Below are 24,243 nucleotides of genomic sequence, written 5' to 3'. Positions count from 1 at the left end.
GACACGATGATCACGGTCTTTGGAGGAAAAAAGAAAAAGAAACCCCTTACTTTTGACTTGTTGTTCAGGTGCTTTGACGTGTGTCACCATCCCCGGCATGTTTACGCTGTTCCTGTGCAGGTACTTCAGGAAGACATCAGCATTTCTCCGAGCCAGTGTGCAAGCCTAGAGAGTCAGTGGTATTACTTTACTTGAAGATACACAAATATACATCCAGAAGGAGATGAAGGACCTTCCTCACCCCACTTTTGTGCATTTCCCAACCTTTCCAACTTTAGAAAGTACTGCTTGTTAAACCCTTCTACAAGTAAGCCAACCCAACCATTAAAATAGCAGCTAATCCTTACTTACCCAGCAGGAAAAAAAAACCCAATGATCAAACCCAAACAAAATGCTATTCTTTTTCATCTGAAGATCCTGAAAAGCAACTACCTACTCTAGAGCTTTCTAGCGCATGACTCCGAGCTCACAGAGAATTTTTCGTGTATGTGCCATGTGCCACCTGAAGTTATTAATTGTGTAAACAGAGTGCACATGCTTATGTATTCACCTGGATATTCCAAAAAATTCCACCAATACTTTAAATAAAAAATAAACGCTCCACTGAAGTGAAACCAAAAGTGCTAAAATGTTAAAACACAACCTTAAAATACTAAGACAAGGCCTTGAGAGCTTTCAGTCCTCGCTGCTGTATTGCCAACACTCAGCTCAGCTGCCTTCATCTTAATTTACACCAACTACTACATATGGGCTGGCTGCCTTATTTTTAATAAGCAGAACAGGAAATGCTACTTTAAAAGGTTAGGTAATTAGCATGGTTCAATATACTGACATAGACACTAAGTCACTTCTCACGTTGTTTTAAAACAAAGACTGGTAACTCACATGCCAGCCACAGAAAGAGCTATTTGACAGTATACTTAGAGCTATGCTAATATCTTTTTGAATGTTCTCATCTGTGCATTGAGCACAAAAAGGCTTTTAACAAAGCATGTTTTATACTCCTAGTAGTCTTTCAAAGTGATGCTGGAAAAAGCCTTTGGTTACAGGGTTAGTTACACTGCTATGCAAGCACCCCCAACATTTATTCAGTATCATCAACCACCTCCTCCACTAGGACATCAGTTGGAACGAAAACCTTTCATTTATCTGCAGACTATTACCCAAACCCAACTACTCCCAGATGCTTGTCTACCAATTTCCTCCTTCTGTACTCTACTGTAGTCCAAGTACATCTGAGAGCTGTTCTGATGCAAAGGCAGCAATGGCACTACGTGACTGTCACTTCTCTTCCAAAGCAGCAGCCTTTAAGCATTCTTTAGAATGACAGCTGCTCAAAGCAGTGATTCCCAATTCCTCTTCAGTCACAGTGGGAGACCTGACATCTACTGAAGTTCAACAGGAAATATATTTATAAAACTGGCTACAATTTTATGCACTTGGCAGTATTCTCCTAATCACTGTCAGAAGCAGTTAATGTGCCACTTCCCACACCTTTGCAGTTTGGGACATACCTGTAGCTTTTGAATGGGCATTGTTGCTTTCCACATACCCTTCAGCACGGTAAGAGTAAGTGTTTGAGTGCACGCTTTCCAAGACACAGAGGACCACAAAAAACAGCAAACCTTACCTTTAGGAACGCCTCCTTCTGTTCCAGATGTTTGCTTATCATGGGAGTAACGTGATCTGTTTCAGAGTTGGGACCCAGTTTGTCTGCTCCCCCACACCAGTCTTCTTCTCGCTTATATTCTTGCTCCAGGCTTTCCAGCACACTGCACACCTATCAGCAAAGAGGAGTCCAACTCGAATATAATTCAGTAAGACAAAAATTCCAAAACACAAGCAAAAAAAAAAGAAAAAAAAGAAAAACCTATCTACTCCTTACATATACCTTAGCTTCTGACATGTTTTGACTGCAACTTAACAAACTTTGGCTGTAGGTTTGCAAGCATTAGCTTGCTTACATGGAATGGCTCAGAGGGCTATCCCTAAAACTGCTTATCTTCCTCTGCCTCTGTGCCTGCATAGTTCAGAATGGGCTGAAGATACAATTGCTGAGGAAGCAACCTTGCCAACCTTCTCCCTACTGTTCTGTGGACAAGGAAGATGAAGCTGATTTTTCTCTGACTCCCACACAAAAAAACAGAATTTGCCATCTGAGGTACTTCCATTAAAACCTCTGTGTAACTTGTTTATGCTTTAAGAAAAACTTCTTGAAACAAGCAGAAGTTCAGCTAAGCCCTTGTACAGTGTTTCATCTTGAAAATGTTCTGCAAGACTTTCCTCAGCTGAAAATAAGAATCTGAGGAATATTAAAGGGCACAGTGATAGAGGAGACAGATAAAGATTTCTAATGTACCTTCTCTGAAGTTTGCTAGCTGAAGCAAGTGTAGCCAGACCAGTTACACCGTAGTCTCTTAGCAGTTAGTTCAATTTGTCTACTATTCATTTATCATAGAATGGTTTGGGTTGGAAGGGATCTTTAAAGATCATCTATGGTCCAACTCCCCTGCTATGGGCAGGGATATCTTTCACTAGATCAGGTTGCTTAAAGCCTCATCCAACCTGACTTTTGAGTACTTCCAGGGATAGGGTCTTCACAACTTCTCTAGGCAACCTGTTCCAGTGTCTCACCACACTCATCATAAAAAATTTCTCCCTTACATCCAATCTAAACCTACCCTCCTTCAGTTTAAAACCACCGCCTCTTGTACTGTCACTACAGACCTTGGTAAAAAGTCTTTGTATTATAACACTTCTTTAGATATTGAAAGGCTGCAACACATGGTTTCTCTTTCTAAGGCAGCTGGTAAGAGGATTTGTCTTCTTCATTGTTTGTGTGACTGTAGCTGTTATCAAATTAGTACACATATCCAAACCCAGTCAACCATTTTTTTAGGTAATGCTGTTTCATGCTACACTGAAGAATTAACCAAGGCAGACACAGATCATGTAGCATTTCTGTACCTGTTCAGAAGTTTTATAGAAGGCAACAGAGGCATTCACAAGCTTGAGACGGTCCTCCATCTTCAGCATCAGTTGCTGCCAATGGGAAGCAACCTTCTCTGCACACTCGCGGATCATATCCATGTCATAGTGATTAGCCTGCAGCATTGCCTCTGCCTTCTGCTGAACCTGCAGGGCACTTTGATGTGTTTTCTGACAAAAGGCGAAAATTCAGGAGTTCAGTTGATCATGGAATTTCTTTCTCCATTTTCTTGAAGATCTCAAAGGCTCATACTTTCACTGTGTTAATGACACTTCTATACACATGCACAAACACCCATCGACTAAAAATAACTGTCTAATATTAGTCACGGCATGACTTCACTAGGCAAATACAAAGGAAATAAATCCTGTAGAAATTTATCATCAAATCAACAACGACTAGCAGTTTGTAAGAAATAGCCACTGTCTAGCATTAAGCCACCCATGGCATATCTATGTTGCAGTACACTGTTATAATGATGAATTTCAGGTTGATTTTCTTTCCCTTCATGGTGAGGAAAAAGATGATGGAAAACAGGCATTTTATTTTGGCTTGATTGCTATTACTGTCCTCACAGCTTTACTGCAGTTTTTTTGCACATCAGTAGTGAGCAAATGAAGGTGCAGACATGCAGACCCACCCAAGACAACTCTCCATTCACTGTACGCAAATTTTTAACTGTAGTTCTCTGTATAAACATATACTTGCCTAAAATCTGGAACCCTTAACTATAAAGTGTTATTATATCTGAGTACAGAATGATCCAGAACACACAGAATTTAAGCTTCCTAGTCATTTATTCTTAAATTGACGAACACCTAGAGGTCTCATAATTTTTATACTTAAGAGTTACAAAAACTCTCAAAATGAGGGTACATTTAGTGCAAACTGAAAAAAACCCCAAACAAAACCAACCTCACCCCCCTAAAAAAAAGGGAGGGCTGGGGGGCAAAGCCTAACACTTCACCAAATAGCGAACAAACATGAGTTACTGCAAGACAGAGTACTTCTGAAAATCGTTTTCCCAAACAATCATAACATTGGTTAATGTTTCGACAAAAGTAAACTTCTTAAAAAAAATGTATGCTATATATAATCAATATCACCATAAGTCCCTCAATAGTGCATATAAACTACTAATACTGCATTTCAGTCAATTTTAAGATCTCTGCCTATTTTTTGTAGAGATATGACCAAGCTGATCAGTTTAATTTGAAGATATGGCAGGAGGATGGACACACCACCACACAAAAATTTCAGTGAAACCTACTGTCAAACAAAAATGGAAACCTTAAAGGATGATATCGGAACACACAAAACTGATGTTTGCTGTTCCATTTATTCTTAACTTTAACAATTAGTATTATATGTGGTATTCTAACAAAGGGAAACACCGTTTTCAGTAAAATTGCTGTGAACATTTATCACTTTACAAAGATGCAAAGAGTCACTGAGAAGATGCGTTCACCTAGAATTGTAGCTCCAAAATTAAGAAGAACAAAAACCCCACCTTCCCAGTAAGTTTTTTTATCTCTCTGCCATAAGATGATTTCAATAGCTTTTCCTAAACCCAAAATACTGTAGCGTGAACCCAACAGCGCTATTTACAGAGACTCATGAACTGCAATACAGGACTTCTTGGCTATGGTCACTGAAATGGTGCTTTTACCTCTATTGCATGTTGAAACTGCTCATGCTCCCTCTGTAACTGTTCCGCCTCCTGCAAAGAGCTAGCAGTGATGAGCCCAGCATTTAACATTGACTCTCCATTTCGGATCCAGCCCAAAACCTGTAACAAAAGAGAAGCCCATGAAATAGGCAATTCCACTGCCAACCAGCAAGAAAAGCACCACTGCTAGGGACAAAAACATTTAGGGTCACATGTAGTACCGGAATGGATAACTAAACAATTTATTAATTATATATTTACAGTGAACTATGTATTCCACAAAACACAGCAAAAGACATTCACTATAATTTCACTTAGCTGACAATGCTTATCTTTCAGTCAACTACTACCTGCTTGTGGTTTCAGTTTATACTCTGAACAAGGTTGTGTTATCCAAACACCATTTCTGTCACCTGGGCAACAGGAACAAGTTACAAGCAGTGTTTTCCTAAGAGCCAGTGTCAGCAACATAAACTGACGACACACAGCTTAGTAAAAAGCAAGTAAATAATTTTGAATATTAATGTTGAGAAAAATGTGACCATTAAGCGTCTTCTAATTGCCGCCTTTGACACATCCACTGAAACCAGAAGCCCTGGGTGGGAGAAGCCTCTGGATTCCTTACCAACAGCAGGAACATGCAACCTTAAGGCCCCTCCCAAAAGATCTGTGCCTTGTTCATTGCTCAAGACTCCAATCCAGAAATTTTTATCACCGTAAGTCTTCTTTCTAATGTCTAACACTCAAATCTCTCTCACTTTAATTTTGGCTCATTTAATTTCTCCCACCCACAATGGGGTGCTTTGTCCCTCTCCTCTCTCCATCAAGAATATTACTCAATTCCCTCCTCTAGATTCCTTTCTCTTGTTGATCACAGCCTCTACAATCTCTCTCATGTGAAGTTAGCTGCCTTATTTTTCTCACTGCTCTTTTACGAGCTCTCTTCAGTTGATAACCATGACTTCGGTCAAAATCTTTCAAATACCGAGTAGTAACAATTCAGGTTATTCACTGTCATCTGTACAACTCTTCTGTGGAAATGCTGCCCAGCCAGTAATTACCTGTGCGCTGTATTTGTCCAGCTGATTACTCCTGCCAGGACATCATGCTCTGTATTTGTCACTAATAAAATTCACCTCATTCTTGCAGCACAATTTTCCCATACATCAAGGTAATTCTGAACTGTAATCCAGTGTCTTCTGATGAACTCAAATCCCTTTTCCACCTTCTTTCACCTGTATCTTCAAACTTAAAAGTATAATCTCTACTCTAACATGTAGATTTTCTGACTAAAATGATGAACTATTATCCAATTACAGACTTCTACAGATTTTTTTTTTTTTTTAAATTTTGAAAATTGTCTTCCAACCCAGTGAATCTCTTAACAATTTTTGTAACTGAGTATGGTTTTCCAGCAAGTTATCATTCATGGGAACGTAGTTTCAGATCACATTCTCACAGCAAGCTAGGACCAGATAGACTGAATTAAACTATTCTAAAAGCTTTAATAGAAGGAAGATCTGTCATCTGCTTTTTCACCTCTACCCAGAAGACCTGTTACCTTGTCAGGAAGAAACAGGATTTACCAACGGGAAGCTACGCTTAATTAATCTGTGGCAGCCCTTTCTCCTTTCCTCATCACTGTTCTGGCTTAATAACCTTCTACTTTCAGTATTTTTCCTGGGAATTACTTTAAACTAGATGACCTGTAACCCTCCCTTAGCTAATCCTCTCCCATTGAGCTACAGGCCTCCAGTATCCAGAAGCTTGGAGAAGGTAAGCACCAATGTCTATGACATTATTTCAGGCTGTTTTTCTAGGTATTCTAGAGTGCATTCCTTTGGGCCCACTTGATTTGAAAATAACCAGTTTAAGCATACCTTCGCTAACCTTTCCTATTAATTGATTTTAGACTTTTAACCACTAGTAAGAAATATATTAACTACCAAATCACAGCTAGCTTTTAACACTAAATACTCTCATCTGGTGATCCACATAAGACACTACCATTAATGCTACTGTGCCAGGTTATTACAAAGTGAAACAGGATGACATGATTGTAGTCAATAGACTGAAAACACAGGCAGAAAGCAGGAAGAGGACTTATGAAAACCCAAATCCTTAAAACCAAAAGGCACATGTGGTCTACATCCAAAGTACACTCTAACATTCTTTTACAGCTTGAAGCAACTGAGGTCTAGCCATCTTGACACAAAGGTCTAGCCATCTTGACACAACATCCATTCTCTCAAATCTGCATCACAATCCCACCCTCTGTCTTACACTTATCCAGACTACAATATTGTTGTATTAGTAATGCAGGTTTTTTTCCCCACTTCTGCCTGCACAACAAATAGCTAACAAAGTTCTCCCCTCACCCCCTTAGCATGTATTTACACGTGAAAGTGACCATGAAAGGAGCTGAGAGTTTTTAAGTTGTTAAGACACCTGGGGTTTGTTAATACTCAAGGGAGGCAAGCCAAGGTAAGCCTCAAGAGCAAGAAAAAAGGCAACTTCCGAGGGAACCAGATGGGTCCAACAGGCTGTAGATACAAACTACACTTAGAGGAGAGAATTTGTCTGTAACATGGGAGGCCGAAGATTTTTTCAACCCCTTTTTCATTTCTACTTTGTCCTAGAAAAGCAGTCCTAAGCTCCCCCTCTGCCTTACAAAATAATTCTTCCAGGTACAGCGCAATGAAACACACCTTCTTAGGGTTAAAATACATTTAGCCTTCTCCAGAGAATTTATAATGAAGGAGAATGCTTAAGCAGCACCAATTCAAAGCTCCTCTTGACTTGGCATCCCATCGTACACAGCAGAGACAGATGGTACAGAACTTGACATTTCAAACACACCACTTCGCCCTCCTGCTTGTCACAGGTCAGGGTGCAAGCACAGAAGCTGGTGGAACTCACAGGAGGAAAGTTGCCAGCAGCACTTTCCCCTTCCCTCTGCTCTGACTCAAGGGGAAAATATAAGCACCAGTAAATAGCAAGACTGTTCTTCCAGGGCTGATACCTTCCAGTGTTCGTTGGCATGTTCCCATCACCTCACTGTCTGGGGAGACCACACACCCCATCTTTCCCCTCGCAGCCTTCAGCAGGCTAGAAAAGCATCAGTAGAGCACCAGCAAAACTGTGGAAATGCAAGAGAGTTTGGGACACTTGAAGTGGTCAAATAGCCAGTTATAGAGATGAATGCTTGATTTAAGATTAGTTTCTTGGACCGATTTTTGACTAACTAAACACGATCACGAGACACACTTGCCTCAGCCTGCTGTCCTAGCTACGTTTTCATATCCATATGGCCATATCCACATGGAGTGCCAGGACACTCTTCCTGAGTAGTATTTTGGGAGAATCAGAGCTCAAGCACTGGACTGTGTTTGCACCAAAAGCTAAAAGATCTGCATGTGAGAACATAAAGCAGCTCAAGGTACTCCTGATGGTACAAGCTTGCTTACGCTGTTGTACAGATACGAATACATAGGTATGTATCCAAGAACATACACCATGACCAGAGCCGCAGACAATATTGCACTGAAAAGGCTTCATGAGCATAGTAAAAGCAATTGGACTGGTTTTGGAGCTTCGTAGAGATTTTGACCCAGGCAGATGTTGCAAGGTAAGCAGAGTAAAGCGTTAATTTACAAAGTGAGTACATGGGAGTCAAGGCAGCAATAAGTAATCCAGCATCTGTATTTTAGGCGATTAAAAAAAACTTTGTCTGGCAAACATGCAAGTGGAATTCTGGATGGGACAAATATTCTCTTAACTATTTCTCCGCCCCTACCTACTCCCTATGTCCCTGCCCTCTATAAAATGGTCACATTTTCCTTTCCATGTTGTTTTTCCCACATACAGCTGTCCTTTCTTATTTCAGTGAGCATCCTCTTCCTCCTGCCTTCTGAGGTTTCCCTACACTGTAATCTTCTATCTGGCTTTGCCTTTTCTGCACCCACTACACATCAAGTGGACAGGCAAATTCTTTGCAGGTTTTCTTTAAAATGCTGTTAGTCTTCTGGCCCTTCTGCTTCCTCCTAGTCCTGAGGCTTGATCTACAGAACTTGAATGCCACAACGCAGAACTAGTACGGTGGTTAAGGGAGAAGCAACACTGGATGTTCTGATCTGCTTTCTGTGCTTATCAGATAAGAATTCACTAAGTGCCAGGTTTCACTACCTAGTACTGAAGAGACCCCTTGCAAGTATTTTGGCTAAAAAACTAAGCCAGAAGACAGGTTGCTGGTCTCCATTACAGTGATCTCAGAGACCAACCCTATGGAAAAATTCCTGCAGTGTTCCAGTCTAACCTTTTCATATGACTACAAGCCATGTATTTTTTTTCATATATATATATATATATGTATGTGTGTGTGTGTGTGCGCGTGTGAGAAAATACAAGAGCAGACATGTCAGTTTGGCAGGAAAAATTCAAATGGAAGTCTTGTTAAAACCCTTGCTATGGAGACAGTATCCCATCTACACAGTAAGTATGCTTACACCCAGTTCATCAACAATAAATCTGGCAGAAAATCACTGTAATTGAACTGGAGAACCATGTGTTCACTGCCTCACACAACAAAATACAAACAAAACAGACTGAAGAGGAGGTTTACCATGCCATTTTATTCTCAGGTAAAACACCTGCTGTGACCTGCTGAGCTATGAAGTTTTCCCCAGTGCAGAGGAAGCATAAGATCATGCTTCCTGATATTTAACAAAAACTAAAGTAAATCAGATGTGGCTTTCTGAAAAGGCAACTGAAATCACAAAACTAAGACTTATTAGCCCTAAAGCATTCCAAAGTGGATCAAAAGAAATCCCATGAGACAATTTTTAGTTCTATTCAATTTTTAGGCCTTCAGGATGGGGAAGCATTGCAGGTTAATCCGCACAATGGAAGAGGAGTATGTAACACACAAACATTCTGTCAGCTACATGTTCATATAAGCTTGTTTGAAAATTCACACCTATTACGGCATTTAATACAACATAAAATGTGTTCTACAAATACAAAATAGAATCCACTTTTTCTCCTGAATCTCAGTCTATTAAGAAATGGCAGCTGGCTAGAATAGTATACTACCTGTATCTTTATTGTAAGATCAACTCAGTTTTTTACACTGTTTTCTTAAAAATCTAAACTTGAGCTTCAGTTTCAGTCAGGGCTAGCAGTGGTTCAAAAAAAGTTAGAGATCTCACAGAACAACCTACAAACCACATACTAAGTGCAACATGGATATTCCTCTACAATCCATGATGACCATCGTCTGCTCCTATCTGCCAAAACACAGAACATTTGCTCTGCAAACACAGGTTTGAAACACACGTGTCTTTCTTGTTACAATTGCCTACAAACAAAGTTAGCGGAGCAAGGTACTCACTCTATTGTGGGAGCACATGTATAAATAACTATTTAATGGTGTGTCTTTGAAATATTACCAAAGTGCTATAGTCTGTTCTGTAACTAAGTATTATTTCAGTATCATGGGAATTTCTTTTTCTTACTAACCCATCCCACCCTAACCCACTGATGTGGGATGAGACTGTCTCAGCTGGCATGCACACTCTCTTTCCATTTTTTCTTTCTTTTGCAAATGTGCACTCTTTTCCCTCATCCTCAGGATAGTATCAACTCAGTACAGAAAATTATTTGAGATCAGTATAGTTTATCTCAACCATTACTCACGTGAAAGGAGTCATTTGTAATTTGCATTTATGAAGATGAACAAGTGCTAAGATGGACACAGGATAGTTCAGTCAAGTATGTAGTGGCTTGAACTAGGTCAGTATTTGATTGAATGCCTAGACTGTACTGGCAGCAGACACTACCAGCTCCTTGCATTCCTTTAATTGAAGACTGCACAGAAACTTTGGGTCTGCTACCACACAGTAACCAACTGCTGCCTGGAAATACTTTGGGAACCTTCTATACACCTCCTGCGCTAGCTGGACCCCTTTTATATTACTTTATAATTTGGGAGTTCTCACTCAGTCACAGGAGGGAGATGAATTTCTGTAAGGGCTTATGACAGATGGAAAAAGGACAAGTTGCACTGGGAGGCCCTGGAGGACCTTCTGATACAACAGACTGCAGCAGACCTCTGTGATGCTGCCAAGTGCGAGCAAGATCAAAACCTCTTACCTTTCTAGTGTTTTGTTTGGTTGGTTTCTTTAAACTTTCAGCTACTTCAGAGGTTTTGCCCACTCTAATTCACCCAAGGTGTAGGTGTTTACCAGACGAGGACCTCAAAGCTTGCCACTTTATTGCCAGGAGAAGCAAAGCTTTGTTTTTCTTCTCCCAGACGTTACCGCAATCTGTAGCTGCCTCAGTTTACCTGCAGGCTGGCCTGCCCGGAGGGACGGCGGCGGGGCGCTGCTGCTGCCCACCGCCCAGAGGTACAAGTGTGGGTGTGACACCGGCTCACGCCGCTCCACCCCCCAAACACCTGACGTGTGTCCGGGCGGAATCGCGGCCTGTCGGTGGAGGTGAGCCGGCACTTGACGGCGACAGAAGACGGAGGTTCCGAGGTGCCCGCCCCGCCCCGCGCTGGGCCGCCGCCGGCCGCGCCCGTACCTGCTTGACCTCGGCCTGCAGGTGGCGCAGCTGCACGCACTGCTCCAGGTGCTTGCGGTGCTGCTCGGCCGCCAGGTCCAGCTCCTGCTGCTTCTCGTGCAGGAACTCCAGCAGGTCCTGCACCCGCGTCGCCATGTCCACGTCCCTGTCGCACAGCAGCTCCACACCTGCAATCGGCCACCCGATTACTGACCGCCGGCCAGGCAAACCCAACAGCCCGCTTCCGCCGCTCTACGCTCGCGTCTCCAGTTCCTGCTCAAAGTTCAACTTAAACCCTTACAGCATTTGCTCCAAGTTTTTGCATTCTCTAAAAACACAGTACTAACTTATTTTTTTTAAAGAAGCCCGAGATTTACCCTGGGTGACTGTACACAGTTAAAAACATCGAGTGAAGGGGCATAAGAAACAGAAAAGGAAGACTTACTGCTTGAAAGCTGAAACTTCTGGCTTGACTGCAGTGTTCTGACTACCTAAGATTAACACCCTGCTACTTAATCTAGTTTTACTGACTTCCGGAGTGGAATCCCTTTTTTAAAACCTAAACATCTCCAGGTGCTGCCAACTCTTAAGAGAAAAATAATGTGCCCTAACAACAGTATATGCTCAAAGCTATAAAATTATTCGAGTATAAAGGGAAAAAAAAATACCTACACGTCTCCAGTTTACAGTTGCACCTTTGTTATTTTCACACATCCCAGGGAGAGACCACTGGATAATTCTTACAAAGCCACTGCCCAGAACAGCACGAAGGAGACATCTTTCTTACCAGATGCTTGCACTTCATTGACATACTGCAGCAGATCCTGCCCTTGGTGAATGACATCAAAGGTCAAGTTATTCATGGTCAGGGCTTTGTCTGCATGATGCTGGAGCCTCTGTTCTGCAATTGTAAGATCTTCAGTGTCAAAGTCATTCATCTGTTGAGAGAGCTCATCATTCCAAGACTCGAGGTCTGAAATTATCTGGTCAAAAAAGGAGGAAGACAATGTTCACTTACTCATTACAAAACATATGTTTATTCCCAATGTAGCACTTACGACGGAGGTCAGGAACTTGAGCTGCTCATTGTTGATTGACTTCATTGATCACGTTTGACATGGTTCAGACACAGGCTGTTTTAGCATGGATTTTAAATATCGGCAAAAAATCCAGAAGAATCTCTTTGAGAACCACTACAGCTTTCCTTCTACCATGACTTGCAATACTATGGGTACTCTTGCTATGTTTAAGGTACTGCATCAACACATAACTTGTGAAACAGATGAAGTTCAAATGTTTTTATCTCCACTTTCAAAGGAAGATGTTGATCTAAAACATCTTTTCAGTCCTTCAGGCTGCACCAAGTAATTATTCATACATCAAGAGCCAGCTTAGCTTTCAATTATGCCAGTCTCAAGCCCTTTTACAAAGAAGCCAGCTCTACCCCTCTGAGCAGGGAGCGTCAGGCATTGGAACAGCCTGCCCAGGGAGGTGGTGGAGTCACCATCCCTGGAGGTGTTTAAGAGACAGGTAGATGTTGTACTTAGGGACATGGTTTAGTGGTGTTGGTAGAGCTAGGACAAAGGTTGGACTCCATGATCTTGAAGGTTTCTTCCAACCAAAACTGTTCTACGATTCTATGATTTCCCCTCTAAATACACACACAGGCTTCCCCTCCCACAAAATCCTTCACAACTTCCCTTTATTCCGCTTATTCCCCTTTTACTTCATCCATGCCCAGCATGTCTCATCACCTCTCTCTGCTCTTCATCTCCTTTCAACTGACCTGAAATATTTCAGAAACTTCGAATCTTCCTGATAGTCCAGCCTGAGAAACCGCTTACCCCCCTTTTGTGCTCTCATGCACCTCAGACCTGCTCTTCCCAGCTCGTCTTCAAAACTCTGTGTTCATTCATTACTAAAAGCAGTGGAGGTCATCTCACATTTGTTTCTTCAAACCATCCACTGCACTATGGAAATTTCACAGATCAGATTTACCATCTTATTTTCATCCAGTTCAGTTAAAAACATTCATAAGTTATCCTCAAGAAGTAATTTTATTTAGAGTTGGTCAAACTGAGAAATCTGAGCATTAAAGAAGGTTGTGAAATTCCACTGTCAAAACATTATCTTTCTCTGTCTTTCTAAACACCATTAAAAAGTGGATTAAGATTTAACACAGCACATTTATGCCACTGTTTTAAAAGCAAAGCTGGTCCATCTCCCTTCAGAATAGATGTCAAAACCTTACCCCTCTTACTAGCAAATTGAGTGGAAATAAAGCAATAAGCTCACAATAGGACATTGCTGTGGCTAACTATCAGTATTGTTATAATAAAGGAATGGTTTAAGTAGATTGTAGTCACTATGTCCTCTTAGACTATTCTGAGATTTACTGTACCAGGTATGAACAACAGGTAGTTTTAAGAGGTCAACATTGTGCATCACCTCAGCCAAGAGGTTTCAGTCATACTGCCTCCAAAGCACAACAAGGAACAACAGTAAGAATCAGAACTTTTTCCCATGTTATTTCACACAACCTCAAGGGTTAAGATCATGGCCCACACATTGTTTAAAGCAGTCTGAAACACTCTGTACAAGGGCAGGACAGTATGTACCCTTCAAAAGACCAGGAAGCCCACGATTCAAATAAATAATGCCAGCATGGTCCCACACTCATTCAAAACATAAGAAGTCAGTGAACATCACAGCAGAGGTTCCTAACAAGGGCATTAATCCTTACATTTTTTTCAGCAGTAATTAGGTGGTACAAAGTGATCTATTTCAGCCATTGCATTCACCGTGCAAATCTGAAATGCACTGAGGGCAGAGTTAAAACAAAAATAACGGTAAGGCATTAAGCCCTCTCTTCCCACACTCTTCAGTGCATTCCCTGAAGTTCTGCTTTACAAGCAACACTTTTAGAGTGAGCAGGCTCTTATTTTGTTTGTAAAGTTTTGTCAAGACAATTAGCATTAAACAAACAGAACAAAGATGAATGACTAACAGACATCTAAAAGTACCTCAATCACACATTAATACTGCTTTCAGGAAATTGGCATAAACACAGGGTAACTACTTACCATAGCATGTGTTCAAGAAGTTCCTAGTGCAGAGCCTAAGCTGCCTGACATTCCTAGGTTTTAACAAATGTAAAGGTAACACTGACAAGAAACAAGGTAGGGTATAACACAGAAGGGATTCCGACTCTTTTGCACTGAGTGGGAACAAAATAAAGAATCACAGGTCTCTTCTCAGAAGGGTCTAACTAGCATTCCTTGTACCAACTGGGTTCTAACCACAACCTGGAAAATATTACGTGCTGGGGAGAAAGAAAAAGGGACAACAGTTAGGTCTCTCTGAACCAGCACTTTGCATCCTTGCCTTTTCAGCTGTATGACTTAACAGCCATCTTCTAAGTATGGTCCAAAAATAGAGTTGAGATAAAGCTGTGAGCTGAAAAGTGTGTGGTATGCTTTGTGTAGAGCCCTGACACAGGCCTCAAGGCATTTAAGTTATAGACAAGCAAAAATGCATGGACACAGATGAGACACAAACATTTTAGGCTGCATACGTTGCCACCAGTGTTACCTTCCCACTAGCTAGCTCCATACACATCTTCCTTATGCTACTAATCACCCTAGCAAAGGACTCTATACATTATTTTGCTCCTTCTTGCCTTCAGTTAAGACAGGCATTCGCAACAGAATCCTTCAAACAGCTCACAACTAATGGCACTTAAAAGCCTACCGAGGACAGAGAAGGTTGAGTTTATATGCCAAGAGCAAGGGGTAAAACAGAGAAAGGGCTGCAGTTACCACAACTTCAGAAGAGCAGGAGAATCTGAAAAGTTGCGGGATAAAAGACAGCAACTAAAAGAAACAAGAGTATTGTATCAGCAAATAATAAGGGAAGAGTAAGGATAAGAAGGGGAGGACTAACCCTGCCAGGAAATCTCACCACTGTTCCCAGAAGCATAGCTGCACAGTATGATCCTGCAGTGCTAGGGGATCCCTTTATCCCATTTTAGCCTGTATTATTCTGCAAGCCGTAAGACAAGCTAGAAACACTACTCGCCTTCCAGAAAAACTGTCCTCACAGGATGCCCCCGATTGAACTGCCCCTACAGCCAAGTCTTAATTGACTGGACCAGTCACACCAAATCCTCCACAAAGGATGAGGTCAAAGCAAGGTCTGCAAGCTCCTAGCTGGCATCTGGCTCCTCCTCACTATCATGTTACTTCAGCTGAGCTTCTGCTTTCAAACAACTGACCTGGAACTAGACCCTGCATTTTCTTCCTGGAAGTTTCCGAACAGCTGTCTGCCTTCAGGGAGAGGGAAAAGAGAAGCGTGCTTTGCTGAGGAAGCAGGGAGAGGACATAGGACAGAGACAGCAAAGCAAACAACATTTTGCTGAAGACACTCTGCAGCCAGGGTCATTTTGTTCCCTCGAGGGTTCCTTGGCAATCTTAAATAAGGATGATTTTTGTTTCCAAGCCATATAAACAAAATACAACCACCTCTTTCAATAGGATAATTGGTACTTTGCTTTATGTTGTATGTGCCAAACTGTAAAGCATGCCAAATGTCAGCTTTAGAAAAAGCAAGACCTGTCAACTTAGGGTTTGCAGCTTTCCAATGCAAAATCCTATGGGCATCACCAAACAACATATGCAGAACTACTATCTATGCAGACGCTGTCCCGCACTGAAGGACTAGAACACAACTCCAACACAAGGCTCCTGCAACCAGCCTTCCGCTGTTGTAGAATCTTGGTTTATGTAACCTACAGCAGAGAGCAATTACCTTAATCATGAACTTCACTCAAACCTTTAACCTAATTCTTCCATTAATTTTCTTGGTATGCCTTGCCCCCATAGCTGCCATTTCCTCAGTAAAAGTGTTCCGAGAACATCACACAGACATCAAGCACTGCAGATCACTTCTGCAGACACTGGAAAGTTGCCGACAATCCTATAGAAGGGAATACCTTTTATGTTCCTCCACATATACCAGTCATCCAACTAATTATTACAAGCACAATTCTGCCAAAATCTTACCCTTGCAGATGCAAGACAGCTACTCTCATGCAATCAAAGTAACAAACTCCCTGCAGACTAGTGTGAATTGCAAAATAGAGAAGAGAACCTTTTTAGTCTTCCTTTACACCACAGTTGTTATTACTGTAGAGTACCCACTCTCACTTCCTCTATGGGCACGGATCAAGGAACTATGTCTGCCTATTCCTGCACTGCACCTAACAATGTACTCAGCTAAACCAGATTTCAGCAATGATATCTAATCCTGATTTTAAGAAAACAAAACAAAACCAATAAAATAAAAAAACCCAAAACCCTGAGAAGCTATCACTTCTGCCAACTGCCTCTTTGCCCTTGCACAATTCATACCTAACCAACAGTTGCAGCTTTTACTACATACAAGCGAAGGGGCAAAATTATCACTGTAAGTCCTCGTTTCCAGAGTCTTGAGATAAGTCATTATCATTACATACTCAAACAGGATCATTTACCAATGGATAGCCCTGAACCTTCTGAGGCACCAACTCAGTTTCAGTCACTGTGTACATACAGCACTACTGGTTTTACAATAGTCATGTGAACTTAGCTGAAGCTTTATAATGCAATTCTATTAACCTAAGCTCCGTGTGGAGTTTCTATGCCTGTTTCTATACATGTCCCTGCACACAAACAGAAACTTTCCAACTGATAAGCTGTAACCCTCCTCCAAAATTCGGACAGCCTCAAAAGTTCTTGAAGTTTTGCAGGGGTGTGGCACTACAACCACTTTTGCATTATTTTCAGAGGTGGATAAAAACCTTATTTAAAAAAAAAAAAAAAAAAGACAGATGTTGCCCATACAACATCCCCAAAGATTAAAACAGAATTCCTAACACTTATAGTTGCCAAGTGAGAAGAGACAGGTGATTTGGGATTGAAAGAGAAGACAGGTGTTACTACAAAGCAGCAGTTTAGAAGCCTTGTACTAAACCATTTCGCAAGTCTTATTCGTATTAACTGCAAACATACTAATTATATCAAGGTAGCTTGATATTCAAACCGAACTTACCAGATGAAGCAACTGGTACATTAGGATTTTACAAGATACATTCTTAAAGATGCACTGGGAACCAATCACAGCTTGAGCTAATAGCAAAAAGCTCAGCTCTGCACTCTCCTGACACTTTCATGTACAAGAAAAAAGCCTTAGTTCAGGAAAGAACTAAGTCTATCAGTCATTTGAGCCACATGCCAATGCAACTACACAACAATCTCAGCATAAACATTCCTACACAAGAGGGGAAATAAGCGCAGTGCAGCTCCAAAAGCAGACACTCACATCTATTGCATCTCTTTCAAATATGCGGAGCTGCAGAAACAGCTCAAGCTTGATCTTGCGTTCCTGAAAAAGCTCCTCCATCTGAGATTGTGCCTCATCCAGCTGCTGCAGGACTGTCTCTATGTGGTTGATGGAGCTGTTATGGGGAGTCTTGTTACTAGAAATGGCAGAATCCCTATTCAAAGCAGAGAGAAGGGGAAGAGTTCAAAAAAAAAAAAAAAAAGAGAAAAAAGAGTATTACTGAAAAACACGCCATATCATTTGGATGCTATACATAACCACAAAATGTAAGTCTGTTCCAGATAAGGTCAGACCAAGCCATATTACATGAAGCTAAGTCTGTACATCTTTGTTATTAAAAGTCCAAATCATGTTTTAGTACCTGAAAAAGCATTAGGAAATTACATTACTTTCATTTTTTGACTAATTCCACATTTAAGGACATTCTGTTTACAGGAAGAATAAAATTTAAAACCAGACACAAACCCTGTTGTTGTGAAAAGGAAGTGGCATATTATAACTATTTATTTTATTGAACCTTCCTGGCAATGAAAAAAATCAAAATAGATAATTTAAAAAAAAAATCTTTTATTTTAGTATAAAACCTGCAAGTTCAGATATGACAATATCAGCTCATGCAGCAAAAGGGACACGTACCAGGGCAGCTGGGGCCCAGATTTATTTAGATTGTTACTGAATGAAATAGACTGCAAACTGATGGTCTTTACTACAATAAAGTTACTTATCAGTCTGCAAAACAATTTCAAGTGTCTTTTTACAAAAAGGCTGCTGCTCAGAACTCAAAAGGCTGTGAAACCCTGCATGTGAGAGTGCAAAGACAAATGATTTCTCCTATCAAAAAGGTAGCTTATGTAAACAAAATCTCCTTCTAGAGGTAGTGTTTAAGCTGAGCTTCCTGTAAACAGAGAGTTAGAGACCATCCGTACAGCATGAAACGTCATTGTAGTCCTAACGTTTACAAATGTTATTTACAGGTCATATCTTGTGGTCATCATCTCTACCCTCAAAACAGAAAGAGCCTCAGAGAATATCAGACACAAACCAGAAGGGATTTAAATAAAAATTTGTTTTACCTTAGTTGCTGTATAAGATCTTCACCTTCTTTGATGACATTGACTGTAACCTGAAGAGTGGTCTGTTGTTGCTGACCAAATCGTTTAATCAGGTCTTGGACAGCCTCCACAGACTCAGCATAGACATCATCAAGCAGTTCTTTCTGTAGCTCTTCAAGCCATGTCCACAGCTAAAGGGGAGGGGAAAAAAAAAAGAAACGTAAGCCCCAGGATCAGGCAGTCACTATTCCAAATCAATCTCCCTGGACAAGGGAAAACAGACTGAGGCAGGGGGAGAAATAGGATTTGTTTCTCTTCATAGAAAAATCCCATCCTCAAATTAATGAAAACGAGCCTTTGTCTCAAATAAGGTTCTCGCTTCTTGGAAATACCAGGAAGGCTTTATCCGTGTTGCTAAGTCACCCTTTCTTTCCCATTTTCCTTCTACAGTACTGAGCGTATCCGATTGAGCAGCACTGAGTTCATAGCGAGAATCCCATCTGCAGCTCTGTGCGAGAGTCCCTGGGAGGGAAATGCTATGGTAACACTCCCCAAGAGAAGGGAGGAAGGAAGGAAGGAAGGAAGGAAGGGAGATGTATTGTAGCCACCATCAAATTTAAACTGCCAGGCTGACACATGCACACAGACAACATAACGCTTTTCAGTGGCCTTCAAAAAAAGGAAAAAGAAAAGGGTATTTCAGAAAACAAAATACAGAGACAAGTCACATGTGAGAAGTTACTTTCTATCATGATCTCTACAGCAATGGTGTTTACCCTCTTGATTTCAATTTCACACTATTACAATAAAAATCATCACAAGTAATTCCACCAGTTAATTCAACGTTTCCCCTCCCACTTAACATGTGCACACATCCCTGTTCAGAACTGCCCACACACTGCAGCTTACGTAAAAATCCCTAGGTATGCGCTAGGTATCACCATGGTCACTTGAACCCTCCTGTGTTCTTTTCCACAATTTCATGAGGCAAGCTGTTGCATCCTAAGCCTTGTGCGAAAATTATTCATCAGCAAACCGTGAGCCATCTATTGTGCCACTGATAAAAACACTGCTTGAGAGGGCGCACGCTGCTTCCTGCAACACCCCTGTGAGCAGCACTAACAGCACTGTGAAACAGCTGCTCGCACAGGAAGCATTCAAACCGGCCCTCCTCTCTTTTACCATCACATCCCAAATGCTGCGATTCCGAGAACAAGGATTAGAGTTTGGTTTTTATCCTGAAAGACTAACTCTGATCTGATTGAAGGTATTAAGGTCTTTTGACTACATGTTAATCTCTGCCTTTATACATTTTAGAGATACAAATAGGCTTTATTAACTTCGAACCTAATTAAAAGGTTAATGTAGTTAAAATACAGACAGTAAGCAATCAAAATTGCCTTAATTTCAAAAGACAGAAAACCAAATGTTTCCCATATTTTTTCACTTAACATTTTCTACAGAAGTCCCATTTCATGCTGCTGTTTGTATGATGTTCTGATCATAAAGGTTTCCTAACTACCAATGGAGCTACATTAAAATAGAAAATTCAGTGAAGGATTCTAGATGTTGATTAATTGGTTTCTTTGAAGCTTTATTTTAAAACCAAACACTAGTGTTTGTATCTTAGAGCCTCATGTGCCTCCTGAAGTTGGTTTTGAGTTACCCAAGCTATAAGCTAAATTTTCACAACTGGGAAGAATTAATGATATTCAACCAGACTATTTTCTACAAATCTACTCCCCCCCATCCCCCCAAACGGAACTGCCTATTCATACACAGTTATTCTGACTACTCATATGCTCCAAAGACAATGCCTGTCACAGATCTGAATGCAACTCCATAGCTGTAAACACCACAAGTTCAAGCCACAGCAGTCTTTCTTATTGAAAGGAGCACAAATCAACAGAACTTACCAAATGGGTTAAAAGCACTCATCAACATTCATTCCAGCATAACCCAATGCACCATCCAAATTTTTTTTTCCCCCCTAAATGCTTACTTAGGAATGCAAATTTCATAGAGACAAGTGAAACTTAAAAGCAAGAAGCTTGACAATACAAGCTGAAAAACTTTAGTCAGGTTTCAATGCCCAGAGGACGTGTTTTTATTTCTCTCTTAGCATGTAAAGTTTATGTCTGAACTGTAATAATAGGGCACCACGTTAGAGCCCTTCCAACTGAGCTGGTGTGTGCACACAGCCAGTGCAGCTTGCAAGTCTGCAAATACATTCATTTGAGAGTAACACTTTTGAGAGAGTTGTTGCCTGCAGATCTAATGTCTATGATGCTGGCTAGAAGACCTGTACACGTCATGCTTACTGCATTGTCTATAAAAGGCCTAATTTTCAGAGATGTTTACCACACAGGAATTAACACCATTTAGAGTCTCTTGGACTGTATCAAGTTTACCCCTAGGCTCCCTTAACAAGCACCTGTACTGCAGCTCAAGACAGGCCTAAGAACCACTTCAGTTTTTTCCAATATGTCCTTTGCAGCTGGGTTGCGTCAGACCTGTACAAGGGACACCTCACCTCTGCGTTTCTTATTGTTCACACACACTTCAGCCACTTTACGACTGGGTGGAGAGGACCTGGCAGGAGCAATGAAACTTGTAAGCGTTGGGCTGGTGATGTGCATGTGAGTACTTCCCTTAAAGTTCACCCTGGAAGCTGGACACCAAACCAACCAGAACAAGCACACCTTTCCTTCTGCATAGCCAGTTCAAAGCACCACCACGTGCCTAGAGCAGAAAGTCATGGGCACTAGCACAATGAAGTGTTATGCTGACCAGCTTAGTGCCTGGTCAGCACAGCGTGGCTGTAAGCATGCTACCTTGATCCCAGGGTACCAAAGGGCTCACAAATACATTGTGTTTGCCTAATTTATTAGCTGAATTGCCTACCACTTGGAAAGGAAAAACATTTTACAAGTGTGCAGCAAGAGAAGCACAGTAATTAGTATGCATTACTTGACTAGCTGTGATTCATACAGTGTTGAAAGGGGAACAATTTAAGCCATTTCTGAAGTTACTAAACAGCTCTGTGACACTTCCATAGCAAAAGTTACTCTAGTACATTATCAAATAAACTTTTTATACTTTTCCATCAAGTAAGTTTCTGACAAACAGCTTCCCCTCAAAATAAGCTTGATGTTTACAGACAAAAAAAGTTAGCATAAAGCCATCACATACGAAGAAAACTGTCAGGTTATTAAAGCTGCATAGAAATTCACGCAATTTACTGACAGGAGCTTAATTCATAATGGGTGACAATAGCCAGCTGGCTTGTATACAGCTTTAAAACCAGAGTGAGCACTGGATATACTGGAAATTACATAAATTACCTTGTTTTCGGATACAAAACTAAGGATGAAGACAGTAAAAGACTGCACAGCAAAGCCAAAAGAAAGTGAACAGTTTACAGCGCGGCGTGAAGAGAGACTGGAGCTTACCCACACACATTCAGTAGTGCAGAACTACAGATTTTATAGTGCAATGATTTTCTGAAGTAACGCATTATTCCATAAAATCCAGAGGGGAAAAAAAAAAACCCACAAACAAACTCAGCATTAAAAAACTATTAACTTTTGGTGTGAACTTTTGAGTAACCCTCCAGGCATATTTTTTTCTATTCTCTGTAAAAGATGCAGCATGAAGATCCCTAAACAAACCACCAAGTCTTGTGACCTCAGTAAGAACTTTATCCAGCAACAAGACAGCTCTAGAGTACAGCGAGAAACCCGTATAAATAATTCAAGCCAGTCACACAAGGACGCTCTTCTGCTCTTTTCATCAGCTCTTCACATCTTATCGGAATTAAAATCGGAAAGGGAAATCAGATTCTGAATCCCTGACAGGCAAATGTTTCACCCAGCACATTTTTTTTTCTTGATCTAAATATAGCACAGACTAAGAAACATCTGCTTGAATGAGCCTGCATCCTGTGCTACCTCTTTCCTAAGTTCTTGGGAGCATGCCATTAGTCACTGAGATGGTATTATTTTAATTGTCTGCAACATCCTGGAAGTTTCAGTGTTTCCATCACAGGCCTCTGTCCATTTAAGTCCCATCCCTGCAATCTCCTGAAAGACTGCAGCTAAATAAGACCTTACTGTATTTTGCTGAATATAATCAGAGAATAATTATTTTTGAGTAAATACCTTCCTAAGTGCACGGAGTTATTTTATTAGGCTAAAATATCTACTACACTCTTCCACAATTTATTTTTCGTTTTTATAACAATGGCTTTGGATATGCAGTCAGCCTTTTCAGCAGGCTAAGACAAAGAAAGGTGCACAGTTTCTGCATGTAAAAGCTGCCAATTCCTCTTTCTGCCCCTGCCCCCCAGCACAGTGTTGCACTACGTATATTACCACAGGCACAGTTGTTGAAGAAGCTACTATTTGTACAAGGCCCAGTGTTGCAATAGTATTCCCTAACAAGTGTATCTGGAAAGGGGCTGATGTGTGTGTGTGTGTGTGTCTGCCTGTAAGCTTTGGCTTTCAGGACATGCAGTGGACAAAACTGCATCTTTTTAAAAACCAAACCTGTAAGATGTTAAACCCCCCGGAGTTTGTCTTCCAGGGTCTTTCAGTGCCATTTAAGATTTTAAGTGCATGCACTTTTTTAAAAGTTAAATATAATTACCTTAAAAAGCTTCAAATATGCCTATCTATTCTATAGTTATAATGGAATCAATATCCTATTCAGAATAAATTAATCCTTGAAGCAAAACCAAGTTTCTCACATCTGCCTAAAATTACATCAACTACTAATACCCTCTTAGCATTCATCCCATTTCTTAATTGAACAAGAAAAGAATGTCTATACCCTAGCTTTACACAGTTTGAAGGCCTATTTCTGCCTCACTTCTCTAAAGCACTTACTGCTATTTCAATATCGCTTGGACTTAAATTTGATCCCCTTTTTCAAGCAAAGTAGCTACCAGTATTGAAAAACCCGAGAGAAAATTTGTACTGCATAACAGGATTCCAGTCCTACCAAACCAGTAAACTACAATACACTTTGGTGTGCTATCACTGAATGTCTTTCTCCTATACCAGATTTAAAAATTGTCCTCCTCAACTTTCAGATTCAAGATGACTGGCATACCAAAGTACTGCACTTCACGTATTTTGCCAGACCCATCACCCATTATATGTGCATTGCTGTACTACAATGACACAATAAAAATATTAGAGATGCACAAAAGCCCAAGGGACAGAGCTGCAGAGCGCAGCTTTATTATGACATCCAAATTTAACCTGTAGACCACCAGCACAGAAGACTCAAAAACTCAAGAGTGACAGAAGAGCTGGTCTGTCACCTCAGGGTCTACCCTGGGATGAAACAAACGAAAGGCATCACAGATGGACACCCTTCCATACCGGATAACGCAAAGGAGGGCGTATTTCTGGCAGTGAGCTGTAAGACAAAGCAAGACTATTATAAACAAGGTTTACTGAATCAAATACATATGCCCCATAGCTAGATGTGAATGAAGTGGCAGCATTATGGCCAGAGCAAGGTCTCTTCAGCCTTCCCATGCACAGGCATCCTCAAAACGAAGCCATCCTCCTTCAACAGCTTGCACA

General features: G+C 40.9%; 1 protein-coding gene across 1 annotated transcript in view; it reads right to left on the bottom strand.

The window, feature by feature from the left end:
- Nucleotides 1-24,243, bottom strand: part of TRIO (trio Rho guanine nucleotide exchange factor) — a 247,376-nt gene that overhangs the window by 101,827 nt on the left and 121,306 nt on the right. The window contains exons 12-19 of the mRNA XM_086468999.1: nucleotides 18,671-18,840; nucleotides 17,577-17,751; nucleotides 12,007-12,202; nucleotides 11,241-11,407; nucleotides 4,659-4,778; nucleotides 2,968-3,159; nucleotides 1,631-1,780; nucleotides 51-165 (exon numbers count right to left, since the gene is read on the bottom strand). Of these exons, the coding sequence (XP_086325125.1) occupies nucleotides 51-165; nucleotides 1,631-1,780; nucleotides 2,968-3,159; nucleotides 4,659-4,778; nucleotides 11,241-11,407; nucleotides 12,007-12,202; nucleotides 17,577-17,751; nucleotides 18,671-18,840 (1,285 nt within the window). The remainder of the gene's footprint in view (nucleotides 1-50; nucleotides 166-1,630; nucleotides 1,781-2,967; nucleotides 3,160-4,658; nucleotides 4,779-11,240; nucleotides 11,408-12,006; nucleotides 12,203-17,576; nucleotides 17,752-18,670; nucleotides 18,841-24,243) is intronic.

The sequence above is a fragment of the Leptosomus discolor genome, chromosome 8 (assembly GCF_034619465.1).
Source record: "Leptosomus discolor isolate bLepDis1 chromosome 8, bLepDis1.hap2, whole genome shotgun sequence".
Lineage (NCBI taxonomy): Eukaryota > Metazoa > Chordata > Aves > Leptosomiformes > Leptosomidae > Leptosomus > Leptosomus discolor.
Note: the sequence above shows the minus strand (reverse complement) of the source record. Positions and strands in the feature narration are given on the sequence as shown.